The 15,376-nt window shown below is 39.8% G+C and overlaps 1 protein-coding gene across 1 annotated transcript; it reads right to left on the reverse strand.

The window, feature by feature from the left end:
• Positions 1 to 2,291: 2,291 nt before the first annotated feature.
• Positions 2,292 to 12,932, reverse strand: metrnlb (meteorin like, glial cell differentiation regulator b). The gene is made up of 4 exons (XM_053476436.1): positions 12,668 to 12,932; positions 7,997 to 8,400; positions 4,008 to 4,067; positions 2,292 to 3,379 (listed from the first exon to the last, which is right to left on the reverse strand). Exons 1-4 carry the CDS (start codon positions 12,895 to 12,897, stop codon positions 3,027 to 3,029), a joined length of 1,047 nt encoding a protein of 348 aa, XP_053332411.1. The 5' UTR covers positions 12,898 to 12,932; the 3' UTR covers positions 2,292 to 3,026.
• Positions 12,933 to 15,376: the final 2,444 nt, after the last annotated feature.

Raw genomic sequence — 15,376 nt, forward strand, 5'->3', positions numbered from 1 at the left:
CCATCCCACCTCACAGGTGTGCCACATCAAGATGCTGATCTGACATCATGAGTAGTGCACAGGTGTACCTTATACTGCCCACAATAAAAGGCCACCCTGGAATGTGCAGTTTTTTGCTTTATTGGGGGTCTGGGGACTCAGAACCGGTCAGTATCTGGTGTGACCACCATTTGTCTCATGCAGTGCAACACATCTTCTTCGCATAGAGTTTATCAGATTGTCAATTGTGGCCTGTGGAATGTTGGTCCACTCCTCTTCAATGGCTGTGCGAAGTTGTTGGATATTAGTGGGAACTGATACACGCTGTCGTATACGCCGGTCAAGCACATCCCAAACATGCTCAACAGGTGACATGTCCCGTGAGTATGCTGGCCATGCAAGAACTGGGACATTTTCAGCTTCCAAGAACTGTGTACAGATCCTTGCAACATGGGGCCGTGCATTATCTTGCTGAAACATGAGGTGATGTTCATGGATGTATGGCACAACAATGGGCCTCAGGATCTCATCACGGTATCTCTGTGCATTCAAAATGCCATCAATAAAATGTACCTGTGTTCTTCGTCCATAACAGATGCCTGCCCATACCATAACCCCACCACCACCACGGGCCACTCGATCCACAACATTGACATCAGCAAAGCGCTCACCCACACGACGCCACACATGCTGTCTGCCATCTGCCCTGAACAATGTAAACCGAGATTTATCCGTGAAGAGAACACCTCTCCAACGTGCCAGACTCCATCGAATGTGAACATTTGCCCACCTTAGTCTGTTACGGCGACGAGCTGGAGTCAGGTCAAGACCCCGATGAGGACGACGAGCATGCAGTTGAGCTTCCCTGAGACGGTTTCTGACAGTTTGTGCAGAAATTGTTTGGTTATGCAAACCAATTGTTTCAGCAGCTGTCTGAGTGGCTGGTCTCAGACGATCATGGAGGTGAACCTGCTGGATGTGGAGGTCCTGGGCTGGTGTGGTTACACGTGGTCTGCGGTTGTGAGGCCGGTTGGATGTACTGCCATATTCTCTGAAACGCCTTTGGAGACGTCTTATGGTGGAGAAATGAACATTCAAAGCACGAGCAACAGATCTGGTTGACATTCCTGCTGTCAGCATGCCAATTGCACGCTCCCTCAATGCTTGTGGCATCTGTGGCATTGTGCTGTGAGACAAAACTGCACATTCCAGGGTGGCCTTTTATTGTGGGCAGTATAAGGTACACCTGTGCACTACTCATGATGTCAGATCAGCATCTTGATGTGCTCACTATCACAGATTTAGACTGATTTGTGAACAATGTTTGAGAGAAATGGTTATATTGTGTATCTGGAATGAATTTTAGAACTTTAAATCCATCTCATGAAAAATCGGAGCAGAAACAAAGGTGTTGTGTTTATATTTTTGTTGAGTGTACATACAACGATGCACCTTCTGTAGGGGTGCCAACAGTTTTGACCCAGGACACAAAACAGTAACCTTTCCATAAAGAGATAATTTCACACTTTTGGTTTTAAAAATGTTTTATTTACAATGTCTGGGGAAAACACACACACACACACACACACACACACACACACACACACACACACACACACACACCTATATGCACAAACTATAAAACAAAACACAAAACCCTTAAAACTCAGTCAGAAGAATTGACTGAACTATACAAAAGGCTTTTTAACAAAAGCAGCAACACAAGTCCTCTCTCTGTACAACAGGACTGACATCATTGAACAAACAAACATCCTCAAACATTATTATCGTCACTTGTCTTATCGTTCACTTTTAACTGTCATGGCATCTGAGTTCAACAGTCCGTTATTAAAAAATCTTTACTCGATCAGTTATCAATACCCTTGTTCAGTGATTTAAGATGTACTGTTTAAAATTGGGATTTTATGAAGGACATGCTGTTTATGGGACAAATGAGGAGGTTCTGAATTGTAGCATTTCAGTGGTAGACTCAGAACCGAGTCAGATTTGTACAGGATGTATGCTCTGACAGCCTGGGGATGCACATGTATAAGAGGTCTCACACACGCACACACACACACACACACACACACACACCACACACACTTTTTCTCTGAACAATGTGGCAGGATACAGCTCTAACCGTGTCATCTACCCTTGTACGTTGAAGTTTCTAAAAAGACACCTATAGTTTTAGGATCGAGTGAATGTTCCAACATTTGTTGCCGTTATCAGCATGACTATTTCTTTCTTTCTTTTTAAAACGGGATTTTTTTAAAGCTTCAAAGTGACAATTATAAAGAAAGTTTTCATTTTCATTCAGTAGTAGTGAGATTGTTGGTCAGTCTGAGAGTGGACTGTGCCCAAGACAAATAGCTAGTGATCCTGAAACCACTGAAGAATTGAGAAGGTCGTTAGAACAGTCCTCTCATTTTATACTTTAAATAACTTGGCATGCTGAAAGCTGCTAATTAAGAGTCAACAAAGCATTAATAATAACTTGTTCAAAATAAGAAGTTGTTATATTTGGTGAACCAGACTCTACTAAAGCTGTAGCTATCAAACTGGGACCACAAAAACATAACTTTTAAAAATCTTGTTACCAGGATAAAGTTCATAATTTTGTTAAAGTTCATCATTCGCTGTTTGTCTGCCTCACTGACGTGGGGGAACTTTAGATCATAAGACTGTGGTTGAGGTGATCGATTTAAAATCTTAGTGAAAAGAGTAAGCCATTTGGTGCCTTGGTAAGAAACTGAAAACTAGTTTTTGTTATGCTACAGCTCACTTGGCATACGATTTGCAAATCAAGCTGTGCTTTAAAAAAATACCCAGAGAAAAAAAACTTAAAACATACAGGCTCACGCTCAGGCTTTAAGACTTTAAATCCTTCATATGAGCAACATCTACAAACAACACACAATGTGCTGTATACCAGCCCCCAAATCCAAGCTCTGTCATTGTAGAAGCCAAAGCCCATGCATTTAGAGGCCATATTTCATTGGTTGACCACAAAACTGAATCCACATGTGATCCTGTCTATGTTCTTAGTTCACGTCCATATGACAGGGGTTACTTCCTGATTCCACAGCAGACTGGTACATCTGTAAAAAGTCATGATACTGAGGAGCGCAGCCGAGCCATGCCTCGCTGAACCTTATGGCCCCAGTGAATAGAAACTCCTCAAACCCTGCCCACTGTCCCACTCCTGAATCTGATCCCTGCCCAACCTGGATGGCACAACTCCGTGGAACAGATACACGTCCTGACCATCGGTTGCGCCCTCGTCCTTTGAAAACACGGCGCTTTTGGCGAAATAGACGACTCACTGATACCGACAGTGACACCCGCTGCTCATCATCAGTACTGTCCATTATGGACTCGATGCTGCCTCTCACCACTGGGATGTAAAAAAAAAAGAAATAAAGAGGGAAAATAACAGAATTAGGAATACGTAAGTAGGTAGACATAAGACATTTTGTCCATATGTTTTGGCAGCTTTTTGGCCACTAGTTCAGCAACACAGTTTTTAATATTTGATAGCACCAAGAGGAGCAGGTATCATTATGGATGTGGCAAGGAGTTTGTGTTAGAAGCAATATTCTAGCTGCACAAATGTTCAATTCCTTAAAATAACATACAAGCAAATTTTTTTTTTTTTTTTTTTTTTTAATGACTAGAAATATGTTTCTGGTCTGGCTTCAGTGGCAACCAAAAATTAAAAAATATCATTTCATCACAAAGCACAAGTTTCATAATTGTCCTAAAGAAAATACACTGTATTTGTCGATGTTAAACATAAAACTGGTTGATGTTGTCACTTTTATTTTTGCAACAATAATACAATAACTTTTAAGTTAAACTGATCTGTTAATATGTGACCACAATGAATCAGTCAACGCTGGACTGAATAAGAAAACAATTATTTGTTACTTATTAGATAAAAAAAATAATACATTGGAATAGCTTATGTGTAGATTTGGGGAAAAGTAACTAAAAAATAACTGAGTAAAGTAATGATATCGTACCAAAGTCGCTGGTACAGACAGCTAGAAGAATCTCATCATCAGTGCAGGGTCTACATGGATCTGAAACACAAACACATGTTTGTCTTAATATCCTTGTAAGGACCTTTGGTTGACTTGCTTTATGATTTATCTAACTTTAACTGTGACCTTAATCCCAGTAACCAAAAAAAAAAAAACTTTTTAGGCTCTTTTAGGTTGTTTTAAGTAACAGCTGCAGTTTACATAACAAGGACCAGCCAAATGTCCCCGCAAGGTGATAACTTTACATAATGGGGACTAGCCAAATGTCCCCACAGGGTCCCCACAGGGTTAAAACTTTACATGGTGGGGATCTGCCAAATGTCCCCACACTGGGACTAGAGCTGTGTATTTTAGATAGACTTTTTAATTGAATATGTTTTTGTGCATTGTGATTTGATAGAATACAACACCAAGTCTACACAGAGCCTATGATCTTCTGCTCCATCATCCAATCCAGTAGGTGGTGATATTGCACCAAGCTTTCATATGAAATTGGAATTTGTCGAATATGGAGTCAGTTTTGATTTTCTGCTATTTCTCAAAGAATTTGTCCATTTTAGAGCCTTTAACATTTTCAAGTTTACCTAAATATTTTTAAAAGTTGTTAATCGATTTCAATTTGAAAAATACTCATTGATTTAATTGAGTAAATCAACAAAAGATCAATTAAATTGCAAAATTGATGAAAATCATCAACATCAGTTTTAGTGGGGACCAGCCACATGTCCAGGACAAAAAAAAAGTCAGTTTTGGTGACATTTGGTCTGTAGCGAGATACGAAACCCAGCCCACACAGTTTGAGACAGAGTTGAAATCCACCTCGATTACATCATTGTGAAAACTGATCACATGACCACTAGCGATAGTTCAGCTAACACAAGTATTACATCATTACTTTACATTATATCATCGTAAACAATTATATAAAATTGAATCAGTAAAAAAAAAAAAAAACATGGCGTCTTATCTTGTTCCTCAGACTGTTTGGGCACAGGGGGATGATGGGTAACCTGTTTGACCTTTAACCTTATCACCATGACTACACAAGGATAATTATTATAAATGTTGCAGTACCATCCAAGAAAGCTGAAGCTAGAAAAACCCCCAAGAAACTTTGTGAAGACTGACATCAAATAACTGAAGTAGAATTCATTTGTATTTAGGTTAAATTAAATTTTATATATAATTTGAATGAAAGGTTTTTGATAATAATATTTCTTTTCTATTCTCCGTCTGTGTCTTGGCCTGAGCTGGGAGACGCCACGTGGCGGTGATTTCCTGCAAAGTCTGTGTTTCCTGTCTGTCTTCTGATCTTTTCAGCCATTCATCCTTCACACACACACACACACACACATATATCTGTCCATACTGCTTCTTCATTCTTCCTGCACTTTTACTCCCTCCATCCTGTTTTCAACACCCAACTGCTGTCTGTGTCTGTCTGTCTGTGTGCACGCGCTCTCCCTATCCTGGGGTGTTTACAGGATGAGGGTTAGGAAAGGGGTGTATTGCTTTTTTGCCCCCCTACAGTGTAGTGTTTCTGTGTGTGTGTGTGTGTGTGTGACTGAGGGTTTAAGCATTTACAGTCAGGATAGGAAAAAGGAACTCTGGAAGGGTTTGAAGTACCAAGACTAATGCATTTCAAATGCACACACACACACACACACACACACACTGACACTGTGACAAGGGTAAAAAAAAAATGGGGGATGCAAAGAATAAGTCTCTGAAGTGAAACTTTATCTGTGTGTGTGTGTGTGTGTGTATAACCTTTTCCTAAAAACAAGTGTGTCTGAATCAGTTAGAATTTTTACATATTCACAGTTTTACAAATCTCTCTCTCTCTCTCTCATTGGATCAGACGAAGCTTTGAGTTAAAATTAGCAGAACCAATAAATAAAGCCAAGGAGCAACCACTTTTTTAGTGTGAGTGTGTGTGTGTGCATGTGTACAAACCTTGCAGGGTTAATCACTTGATAAAATATAACCTTCTAACCAATTCTACTAAGAAACAACAACAACCATCCACTGCTGATTGGTCAGATGGAGTTGATTAATTCTCTATAAACAGCAGCTCCGACAGTAGTGCAGGTTTATAGTAATGCACTCAAGCTCAGTCATCCTCATACAGCACACGCCTATCTGTCAGGGTCTTAAAGTTTTACAACATGACATGTAAGCATAATAATGTATGTGTAAATACATAAATAATCTATTAATAATTTGTGTATTTTTTAAATTATTTTTATTATTTTTTAAGCAGAAGAGAAGCCGCTGTGCCTCACTGGTGTAATTCCAGTCATGGAGTTAACGTGACATTTTAACCCTGCAGGCTCTGGGGATACAATGCTGCCTTTCATGACACCCGTAACAAGCCGAGCAATCAAAAGCAATCAAACGCACGGTTTAACTGCTCATGTTTAATAAAGCAAACCGGGCGCTCGTGCGTAACGTGAAGCCGTGATTGGCAGCCAAAGAGGCCTAAACTAACCCGAGCTGGACCTTCTGATTAAGCTGTTTATTTTTTTATGTCACTAAGGACATGAAAGTGGGAGGTGTGTGTGTGAGTGTGTGTGGGGTCATGTTTCAGGGGTCTGTCTAGTCCATGGCTGTAAAAACTCTCCTCTTTCATTTCCCGCTTCTTTCTTTCCAACCCCCCATCTCTCTTTGATCGTTCCCAGCTCTTTTCCTCCCCCCATCTTTCACCTCTTCCACATCAGCCCGGGTGTGGAGTTACGCTCCGACGTCTCGAATCTGTGACCGGAGTCGTTATCAGGTCGTAAGACAAAACACAGTGACACAGGCGGCAAGCAATCACACAATGCAGACGACAAGTCTACAACCTTCAGCAAGGTGCAAAAGTGTAGACCCCCCCCCCCAATATCTGCATATTAAACAGATAAAATAATGAAGATTATAAAATTAAATCAATGGCAACCTCATTTCCCCTCTTGTCTTTTTCAACAACTCATCATCAGCTGTATACTAATCACTGGCCTGATCATCTGTCACCATGATTCATAGGTCACTGTGTGGCTTACCAAACAAAAAACAATCCTCTGAAACTGCACACGCAGGGACTGGACTGAACATGGGAGACAAAAATCTCCTTAAGGAAGCCTGGAGAACTATTCCTCTCCTCAAGACTACATTAACAGATCAAAAAAGTCTGGACCCTCGGAAGCACAACAGAAAGTAATGGGTTGATGGGGGGGGGGGGGGGGGGGGGTCAAGATAGCACTGTATTTATGTTGCATTTCCATCCATCCATCCATCCATCCATCCATCCATCCATCTATAGCCTCTGTAGTCCAACTAACGGCCATGTAGGCCAATGGTGACCATTGTATTTATTCCCATCTTGCATGACTGTGATAGGACCTCCGGTCAACATTCACACACTACAGGCAATCTGGGAACGCCAATTAGCCTAATCTGCATGTTTTTTGGACTGTAGGAAGAAATTTTAATATCCGGAGGAAACCCACCAAAGCACAGGGAGGTATGTCGCATTTGTAACCTTTAAATTCCGACCTCTAACCAGAAAAAAGAAAAGATACTGTCTTGAAACTTAAAATTACTACATGAGGGAACCTTGGGGCTCATTTTGTGTTCCTTCTACATCTACATCATCACATAAAAAACACATGAAGGCTTTCATGTTTTTTTTTTTATTATTATTCTTTGCACGTGCAATGCACCAAGTTTGAAAATGCAATCATTCAAAGTTGCAAATTATGATGGAATCTAAATGCATGTTTTGGGATATTTTTAAATTAATATCAGACATTTGAATCAGAATAGTAGTTTCGCAAAACAAACACTATAAGCTTAGAACATCTTGTCAATAAACATGATCAAACCGCACCTTATTTTTACGAAAAACCCAATTTGATTAGTCAAGCAAAGATTTCACTTATAACCTGTTATTTTCATAAATAAACCAAACCACAAAATCTGGAGTTTACCTGAAGGTGAAAGCGTCTCTCCAGGTGCCGTCGCCCTCTCTCCTCTGATCAGCTCGTACTGAAACGCTGTGACTCTCCTGCTGATGTCTGAGTGCGCCGCAGCCTGAACGAACAGCGCCCCCTCGTCAAGGCCGAAGCAGCGGACCCGGCCGGCTGCCTGCTCTTCCTCGCTCAGCAGCATCCTCATTACTCCAGCTCGCTCCACGAACACGCTGGCTCCACGAGAATCTGCTCTAGGCTTCACGCAAGCGCTCAGTCGGGTTTCAGCACCCGCTTCGGGAAAAGTGTTGGGCCTGAGGTTGATGATGATGGCGCCGGTGGGGTAAAGCCACTCGAGGGAACCTTCGGAGCAACGCAGGTACACCTGCTCCACATCACGGGCGTGGGACTCATGGGTCAGACCACTGGCGAGACAAAACGGAGGTGTGTGTTTAAGGATGAGACGCTGTGAAGAAAAAAAAACTCTTTGCTGTTTATATTGGCCTGGGATTAACAAGGCAATTAGATACCCATGGCCTTATGTGACCTTATATAAAAAAGACCCTCCCCCAGCTTGTCATTCAGCCATGCTGTTCTCTAGATGTGGCTCAATACTCACTTGTTTACATAAATGCTAGTTTAGAGTACACTGCAGGAATATAAGGGAATTATCACATGAAATGCAAACAGAAATGTAATTTTTTTATATATTAAAAAAAAAAATCTAAATCAGTGTACAACATTATAAACTGATTAATTGTACTTCAAGTTTGTTATTAATACTAACAAATGCTTTCTCTAATTAAAAACCCTTAAGTATTAAAAGAAAAGTTCTTTCTATAGCCTTAAAATTTGAACTTTTTTGAAAACATTACCAAACTTCCTGACAAGCTGGCCTTTAAAGCCTGTGTGACTCTCGATCTTTGCATTGTTCTGTTGTTTCTGGACCATAAAAGAGCGATCAAAGCGGGTGCGGCGAGTTTGATTTATATTTCAGCGTGATTTAGCCCGGGGTGAAGGGGGGTCGGCACGCAGCATTTATGGAAATCAGAGATAAAATATTAACCAGGAAGCTCAAAGTCTCACCTCCGGTGCCAACACACACACACACACACACACACACACACTGACTGAGTCATGGCATGAAGGATCTATTCAAATGTTTTAAAGTTGTTTATATTAATAATAATAATAATAATAATTAATATTAATATTATTATTAATGTTCATAATAAAATAAATCTAAGTATCTGTATAAAAAAGGCAAAAAAATGCCATTCTTAAAACTGAATTATAAGGTAAAAAATACATAAATTAACATTTAGTCTAAATATTGTATATACATATATAAATATATGTACTTTTTTCTTAATCCCAAACCATACTAGCTTTGTGACCATGAGCCCATTTTGATCATGGCTGTGTTTTTTTAGATTAGAGTTTACATAAATCACAACTTCACCTCTGTATAAGGTTACTTCTAGTTGTTTCGTTAATTATTGTTTTTTTTTTCAATAATTAAACTTTTCCCACAGGTTTGCTTGCCCGTAGTTTCTAACTAAACAACATTTACAATTTCACTATGATGCCTTTTGATTCTAATTGCTTAAATAGTTTAAGAACAGAAATTGGCACAAACTGTTTGTTTTGTAAACGAGTCTCCATCACTGAACACTGGCAACTTTAACAAAGTGGACTTTATATCAACTAAAAGACGTTTCCTGTTTTACAACTGCACTTTCAACCTCAGAGCACACGGTCATGGGAGGGATTGATTTATGGCCACACTTATCTGGTGTCACCTGAATGAGGATGGGTTCCCTGTTTCTGGTTCCTTTCAAGGTTTCTTCCTCATGTCCGCTGGTTTGCTCATGACGGACAAAGTATATTTAATTCATATATATAAAAGTTGTTCTTTTAAAAATGCTTTACAATGTAGTCCATTATTATTAAATGTCCTATAATGTCCTTGTTAATGAAACTAAATTTAATTGAATTTAACCAGCAAATGTGAAGGACACTATGGTTATACATCGAAAGACTGATAATCACCACCATACTTTACGGAACTCTATCTAATATCTACCATACCTTATTCTCTGTGCTTTCCTTACATCAGGAAAAAAAAAAGAATAAATAATATAACACCCATGCCTGCACCGCATTCCAGCACTTCCTCATTAGAGGTTTACTTTTGCTTCTAATCATAGTCATTAAATCATGTCTTTGGAGCCAATTTAACCAATTGATCCCAGCGTGGCCTAATGGACACCAGACTGGTGGGATAAGATCAGAGAGAGTGAGAAGGGGCAGAAGGGGGGAAGTTCAGCTAAAATAAATAAGTAGATATTCTCTCCTTGGTTACCATGTTTTTTTGGTTTCTACAACATTCCACTGGAAGCTGTACTATACGTCCATAGCCAGAGAATTGTCTTTCAGTGTTTTTGGCCAAACTTCCTTTTTTTATTCAATTTTGTGTTTTCACCCTTGAAATTACCCCCTGATGAGCTCTGCATGAAAATAAACGTGAGGTGTTAAGGACAGGAAACAAAACTTCGACACCCTAACACACTCGCACCGTTTATAACCTCATGAAACATGTGCTAATGAGCAAATGAGATGGAGCACGTGTGAAGGAAGCAGTAAGAACAAAAACAAGTGATTACAGGAGCAGGCCTGCTAAACATTTGTCTCTCCAGTCTCTACATCTTAACATTATCTCTCTCTGTTCTTTTAGATAAAAGGAGTGAGATCTGATTATTATCATTTTGTGGTGGTGTACTGTAGTGACTTTAATGACATCACAAGGATGTGACGGTATTTTATTACAAGAGGTCAATCTTTCACCTCTGGTTCTGGGCATCTTGTTAAGATTAATAACATAATCCTATTGTTCTTATGCATAAAAATGTTGCATCTATCAGCTTCAATTCTTTTTCAAGTTGATGTTGAAACCTTAAAGGTTACATGCAGAAATCTATCACAGATGGAACCACAAAATGGTTCAAAGTACACTAATCAAAACAAATGTACCAAAGCTTCAATTATTTTTAAAGGATTCCAAAAAATATATTTATAATAATAAAACTTGAAAGATACCTTTGAAATAACACACTAGCAACAAGATTATAGGATTGCAGGACTTCACAAAGTAAGAGTTATTTTAAATCATACTTATTTTAGAAAAACTATTAAAATCAAACAACATCATCATTTATTTGTAATACAACAGAGAAATTTGAAAATCAGCCCCCACTGAATGTCTTCGTAAGAGGAAACGATATAAACACAGGAAAGAACAAGCAAACTCCACCAGAGGCAAGATATACAACCATACCCAAAACCCTGGAGTGTGAGGCAGTAATACTAACCACTGAGGCATCGTGCTCCCTCCAACAACAATATCGGACCTGGTGAAATTCCACAGCCGTACATTGACATAAATAAATAAATAAATTTCACATTTAAGTCACTAAGATAGATTACAACCCCTTCCCTGGAATTGGCTCCAGCCCCCACCCCCTTCTCACTGTGATGATAGAAAAAGGATTTTACAAAAAGAATTCAAGGTGGACAAATTTCATTCCATTTCTATTAATAATAGTAATCATGCCACTTGTCAATCAAATAAGCCCCACCTCTAATTTATAATGCAGACTTGCCGTTACATTGAATCCAAATACATATACTTCAATATGGAGGTCGTCCCGGTTTTTGGAAGGCTGTCCATAAGATTTTTAAGTATTTTTGTGGACATTCGTGCACATTCATTCTGTAGAGCATTTATGAGGTAAGGCATGGTCCAGTTCATCCCAAATGCTTGATGGGGTTGAGGTCAGGGCTCTGCATTCAGGCCAGTCAAGTTCTTACACACCAAACTCATCAAATCACGTCTTTATAGTCATTGCTTTGTGCACTGGGGCACAGTCATGTTGAAATAAAAAAAAGGGCCTTCCCTAAATTGTTGCCACAAAGTTGCATAGAAGCATAGTCATGTCCAAGATGTCTTGGTATCCGGAAGCATTAAGATTGCCATTGTATGGGGTCTGATTAAAACCCCTAAATTAAATCATTATGTTTATTTATCATCATGTGTACAGTAAAAACACCAGTTTAGACAGTACAATGAAATTCTCACTTTGCCTGGCTCTCTGACCACACATAGGAACATACACAACACACATAAAGACATAAAACAAAACATAGGATTATAAAGGAGGATGCAGGTATTTAAGTACTTTAAGGTGGAACTATTGAGAAGTCTAAAAGCTTGGATAAAATATATATATATTTGCAAGTCTTTTTGTCTGTGACTTCTCACTGTCTTTGGATTGTTAAAGGAAACCAAAGTACCAGGTGGAAACCTACCAAACACAGGGAGAACATGTGAACACCATGCACATAAGCGGGAATCGAACCCGAAACCTGGAGGAGCAAGGTGAGAGTGCTGACCACTAAACCACCATTGCATGACCAATAAGTGTTTATTTAAAAAATATAATAATAAAAAAAAAACAGCCCTCACTACACACACAGATCTGTTAGGTTTTGTAGATTTTTAGACTTTTTTTCCCCCAGTTCAAAGTGTAACAGATGGTTTAAAAATGGCACAAAGAACAATCAAGCACAGTGAGAATAATAATAATAATAATAATAATAATAATAATATCTGTGTACAGTAAAGTACAGTACCTCCCTCTCCAGCTGCACTGGTCACTGGAGTACTGCGCCACTGCGCTCGAGCACAAACACGCGACCAGGAGCGCGCGCATCACCTTCATCCTCATCGCGCACGGTTTGAAAAACGTATCCTGTAATAATATATATATATATATATATAAAAAAAAAAAAAAAAGTGATAAAAGTTTTACTCCTCCGATCTGAGCCACGGAAACTCCAAAGTCCAGTTCATCTCGTCTCATCCGGAGCGCGCGAGCCAGGCGCGCTGCATGCGGACACGGCACGAGCGCGCTACTGTGTGCGCTGGTGAGTGAGTCAGGGTTCAGTAGCCCCTCCTACCCAAGACAAAAAACCACGCCCACGCCACGCCTCCAGGACCGAGACGGACGAACAGCTCGGAGGTTTGTCTACTCCAGTTAGAGCACTGAAATAAAGCGCAGCTGTGTGTGTGTGTGTGTGTGTGTGTCAGAGTTTAACACACACAGTCGTCACCAAACGTTTTAACACAATGACACAAATATTAATTCTAAAAGTTCTGTTACTATGTGGACCTTATAAGAGTCAAAGGCTTTTATTAACAGTTACATTAAGAGTCTATGTTTGCAGTGTTGACCCTCCTTTTAATTCACTCTGACAGGCTGTCAATCAATTTTGGGGGCCACGTCCTCACTGACTCACATAATCCATGTTTGGACTTTTGGTTCGTCCAGTTGGTCATCACCTTTACCTAATGTGGAGGAGCTCCAACCTGCTGGAGATGCCATTCTTCATCACCTGTTTTTGAATGGTGGGAGAAGCTGCTCTGGGACGATGTTTGTTTGTACCATTCCTTATTCATGGCTGTGTTCTTAGGCAATTTATTTATTTATTATCATTATTTTTTTTTTATCCTACTCCCTTGGTTGAGAAGCGACCCCACACATGAATGATCTCAGAATTGCTTTAATACTGGCATGACACAGGACTGATGTTACCGCTCACCTTCATACGTTTCAAGAAGGGCAGAAAATAAGCGACTTTGTCCATGGGGAAAAAAAAACAACAACTATTAGGGACAGATTTATAGGGACCGGGGTAAAGTCATTTTCTCTGATGAAACCTCTCTTTCTTATTGTTTGGGGCATCTCTGGGGAAAAAGCCTGCCTGGAGAAGAAAAGGTGTCAGTCCTGTGTCATGCCGAGGGTAAAGCATCCTGAGACCAGTCATGGGTGGTGTTGATTCTCAGCCAAGGCAGTGGGGCTCACTCACATTTATAATAAAGACTGGTACGAAATCATCCTATAAGAGCAGCTTCTTCTCCAAAACAATGCTTTTTCCAAGCATGATGGAGCACCTCGGCTTAAGAGAAAAATTATAACTAAGTGGCTCAGGGAACAAAACTTTGACATTTTGGGTCAAAACTCCCTAGATCTTAATCCCATTGAGAACGTGTGGCCAATCCTCAAGAGGCGGGTGGGCAAACAAAAACCCACAAAAAGATCTAAAAACACTGAAAGGCAGCAGACTTAGTAAAAAAAAAAAATAAATAAATAAATAAATGCACACACTGCATGACCTAATTTAAAATGCAATTAATAAGATTATTAAAAAAAATTCACTTTACTAAATGTAAAAAAAAAATGATGAAATATAACACAATCAGCTAGGATAAATTTTCTTAATAAGTGCAGTATCTACACTACACAAGTATGTGTACCCCTGCCCATCACACCCTTATGTGGCCATGCAGCAAAGTCACAGTTTGGTGTTTTCTCAGCTCCCAGGACACCTGATTTAACTAAAAGGCTAATTAGCAGCTTTATCTGAACCGAAGTTTTGTGTGCAAGGTAAACTCTACAATGTGCCGGGCAGGCGGTCACCCAGGGCCACAGATCTACGTAGAATATCTCTGTGTGCTGTAGCATTAGCGCTTCCTCTCACTGGAACTATAAAGTCCAAGCCCTTATCCAGCATGACAGTGGCCCTGTGAGATCCATAACGCCGGCTCCAAGAAGGCATGACGTGTTAAGTTTGTGGAGTGTCCGGACTGAACTTGGTGATGAACCAGAACGATGAAATGATGAGACTGCAATCATTTCATGACAACTCGTTTCATTTATTTACCAAATCTGTACTGAGCAAAAACAGTGTATTATCAGACATTTGTATAATTTTTGCATAAGTTTCTTGGTTTCTACATCTCAGCACCATTTAATACAGCAAGCATATCCTACACGTCTCTCAGATACGTTCCTTGATTGCGTTTAATATGCTCTTTACTTCTTTGTTCTTTGTTTATGTGAGATGTTTCAGCCTGAAAATCTCACCATTCTCTTGTGTATTTATTATTTTATAACAGGATTTGTTTGAGTGATTTGAACAAGTCTATGTTAAAACGGTTTCTTTAAAACGGACCTATTGTTTTGCCCTTCAGAGTGCTGCACTCATAAATAACCCTATTTGTTTTTGTTGTCCCCGTTCTTGGCGGGTTTCCTCTGAGTACTCCGGTTTCCTCCCACAGTCCAAAGGCACATACAGGGGGTTGATTCCAAATCGCTTGTGGTGTATGATTGGGTGTGTGCTGTGTTGATTCGCACCCCACCCATGATGTACCCCACCTTCAGTCCCGTTTCCTGGGATTGGCTCCATGCCCCCTACACAGCACAGGCAGTAAAGATAATGGAAATAAATAATAATGGGATAAATTAATGGATTTTTTTTTTAAATAGTTGGTTAAGGAGG

The sequence above is a fragment of the Clarias gariepinus genome, chromosome 18 (genome assembly GCF_024256425.1).
Source record: "Clarias gariepinus isolate MV-2021 ecotype Netherlands chromosome 18, CGAR_prim_01v2, whole genome shotgun sequence".
NCBI lineage: Eukaryota > Metazoa > Chordata > Actinopteri > Siluriformes > Clariidae > Clarias > Clarias gariepinus.

Coding starts and splice junctions, on each gene's coding strand:
- metrnlb (XM_053476436.1), bottom strand. CDS start 12,897: ATGAGACGAGATGAACTGGACTTTGGAGTTTCCGTGGCTCAGATCGGA. Junction 8,401..12,667: donor CAGTGCAGCTGGAGAGGGAG/GTACTGTACTTT, acceptor TTGTCTCGCCAG/TGGTCTGACCCATGAGTCCC. Junction 3,380..4,007: donor TGTCTGTACCAGCGACTTTG/GTACGATATCAT, acceptor TTTACATCCCAG/TGGTGAGAGGCAGCATCGAG.